Raw genomic sequence first — 2,634 nt, 5'->3', positions numbered from 1 at the left:
GCTGGACCGCCTGTGCTAATGTGTGGGGTGGGCTTAGAGAGGTTGGGTGGGACTCACCCCTGATACACCCATCTGTAATTTCTGCAGGAGCTGCCAGCCCTGCTGAGGAAAGGACCATCTCACATCAACACCGTAATTTCATAAAGGAACGTTGTGCAGCATCTCTTGTGCCATTGTGGTTTGTGTGTGGGCTGGGGAGGGGAGGTTGGTTTGCTCTTTCTAGATGTCTAAAATCTAGGGAACGTAAGAATGCAGACAAAAAACTGTTTGGGAGGTTTATCAGGGAGTCTCCAAGTCAAACATACTCTCTGAGACTGTCCCTTGAGTACTGTCCCTCTGCAGCAAGGCTTAGCTTACTGACCACGGTGCTTTGGGCTCACCTGGTATAAGAATCTGGCCAAATAACTCTTCAAGGAAGCTGGCTTGGCTCTTACCTTGTTATGCAGGGGGCTGAGAAGGATTTTATAGTGGAGTTCTGACCTCCTGAGTGTCCCTTACAAACCAGTGAGACCAGTTTTACCACCTCACACCAAGCTAATTTTGAAAGGGGAAATAAATGCTATTTCTTTCCTCTGCGATCTTCCTCCCCCCACCCTCCCACTCCCACCCTCCCTGAAGTGGCTGTGCACCAGGAAGGAGAAACATCTTCTCAAGCTGATTTTGATCATGGGGGAAAAGTCCTTCAGGAAAGTGCTATAAAAGCTAGCTGTGCCCTTTTACAGACCTTTCCTCCCTGCTTCAGGCAAAACACAGGGAAGCTGGGTGAGCCATGCCCACTGGCTCTCAGCCCAACCTGCCTGGCAGAAAGCCCATAACCATCCCATAGCACAAACCCATTGCTTTGAATTTATTTTGCTGTTAGCACAGTCCTGAGCTGGGCAGAGACGTGAGACAGGTGCTCCTCTCCCCTATTGCCACTTCTGACCTGTATGTTGCTTACATGGGAGCACCAAAGCTGTCTCTGCCCAAGCTGCTGTGCATGGTACAGGAAGATGAGGTAAAAGCAGCACGGAGGGACTGGAGCCATCTCTGGTTCCCAATCCAGCATGGCTTTGGCACAGTTATAGATCCTGGAGCACAGCAGGCTTTTGAGGAAGTTGCAAATATTCAAAACAGGTCCTTGGTCTTCTTTCCACCAAGAGAGGACCCAGAGGGGTTCAGAGGGGCCCCAGGAGAAGGGCATGGCTTGTAGGGGCAGGGGCCAGCACTGCTCTTGATGTCAGAAAGCTGACTGCTGTCCCAATGCTTCCCAGTGCTGGGGCTACAAGTCAGAGTCACAAGGTAGGCTTCTCCCCCAGCTCTGTCCATCTTTCTCATCCTCCAGCACGTCCCAGGGATTGTTGTAAGCTCTACTGGAGCCTGACCCAGCCTCTGTAACAGGGCTGGGGGGCAATTTGGGAGCTCTGCGCTCCTTGCAGCAGTGATGGAAGCTGAGGGCGAGGGCCAGCCCCCCCAGGATCTCCAGACAGCTTCCCAAATAGCTCAGTACCAAGCTGTAGCCTACGGTCAGCGTGCTGCCAGGCGCTGCAGGCAGTGCCCACAGCTCCTGGGTGTACCAGGAGCTGGGTATGAGGCTCATCAGCCCAGAGAGGAGCAGCACCAGCCCTGCCACGCCGGCCACCAGGTGTCGGGGCTCCGGTTGCCAGCAGCGAACCCCCAGGGCAGCCACCACCAAGCCCACCAGGGTGACCACCAGCGAGGAGGGCATCAGCCCCTGGGCCACCCGCACGGGCACCTGCTCAAAGTAGCCCAGCTCGTCAGCCTGCCCGCAGAGGCGGTCGTGCGTGCTCTGCCGCTCCCTGCATATGTCCCAGATGCCCTGCTCCCAAACGACGTCCACGGGCTGGTCAGGTACGAGGCTCACCTGCCTCCAGCTGGGTGCCAGCGTGCCCGTGAGTGTCAGCAGGAGTCCGCAGGGGCACAGCACCAGCCCCACGATCATCTCCGCCGGCGTCCGCATGCTGGGGAGGTGGGTGAGGCGGGCTCCAGAGGGCTTCTGCTCGCCCGAGGTCTGCGGGAGCTCCGGGGCTCGCTGGACAGGAGCTGTGGCACCGGCGCAGGCAGGGCAGGGCTCCCGCGGCGGTCCCGGAGCGCCTCAGGCCGTGCCGGAGCCCCTGAGGCGGGCAGCCCGCGGAGCCGCCCCAGCCCGGCAGGCTTGGGAAGGAGGCGGTGCCGGCGGGCGGTGCCGGCCCGGGCAGGGCTGGCCGGCACCCGGGGCGGGGACAGCACCGTCCTGGGCGGGGGAGCGCCGGAGCTCCGGCCCCCGCTGTCCCCTCGCAGGTGGCAGGATGGGGTCCGTGCCCGGGCTGCTGGGGCGGCGTAGGACCCTGTTACAGTTCCCTTCGTTAACTGCATGCCAGCTTATTTTGCTACCAAATTAGTTAACTAATTAATTAAAATAATTAAGATGAAATGCTGGCAGATCTCGCATTCAGTAACTGGCACAAGAGACCTCCCCATCTCCCTGTCCTTCAGGGAGAGCTCCTGAGGTTGGCCCTGTTCCTCCCGTCCCACGCTGCCCTCAGAGGGCACCCGCAGCAGCCTGGCTCTGGGCAGGAAGAGTCCCTGGTATGTCCGCTGAGACAGGTACGGGAAATCACCACGCTTGAGAACGATTTTGAGCCCCAAAAAGCA

At 58.7% G+C, this 2,634-nt stretch overlaps 1 protein-coding gene across 1 annotated transcript; it reads right to left on the bottom strand.

The window, feature by feature from the left end:
- Positions 1–1,261: 1,261 nt before the first annotated feature.
- On the bottom strand, positions 1,262–1,960 carry CLDN23 (claudin 23; the record flags this gene model as incomplete). Its single annotated transcript, XM_084204368.1, has 1 exon — positions 1,262–1,960. The coding sequence occupies one exon, from the start codon at positions 1,958–1,960 to the stop codon at positions 1,262–1,264; it is 699 nt and encodes a 232-aa protein (XP_084060494.1).
- Between the last annotated feature and the right edge of the window lie 674 nt (positions 1,961–2,634).

Source organism: Fringilla coelebs (assembly GCF_963513975.1).
Source record: "Fringilla coelebs genome assembly, chromosome: 4".
NCBI lineage: Eukaryota > Metazoa > Chordata > Aves > Passeriformes > Fringillidae > Fringilla > Fringilla coelebs.
This window is presented reverse-complemented; position numbering and strand designations above follow the sequence as displayed.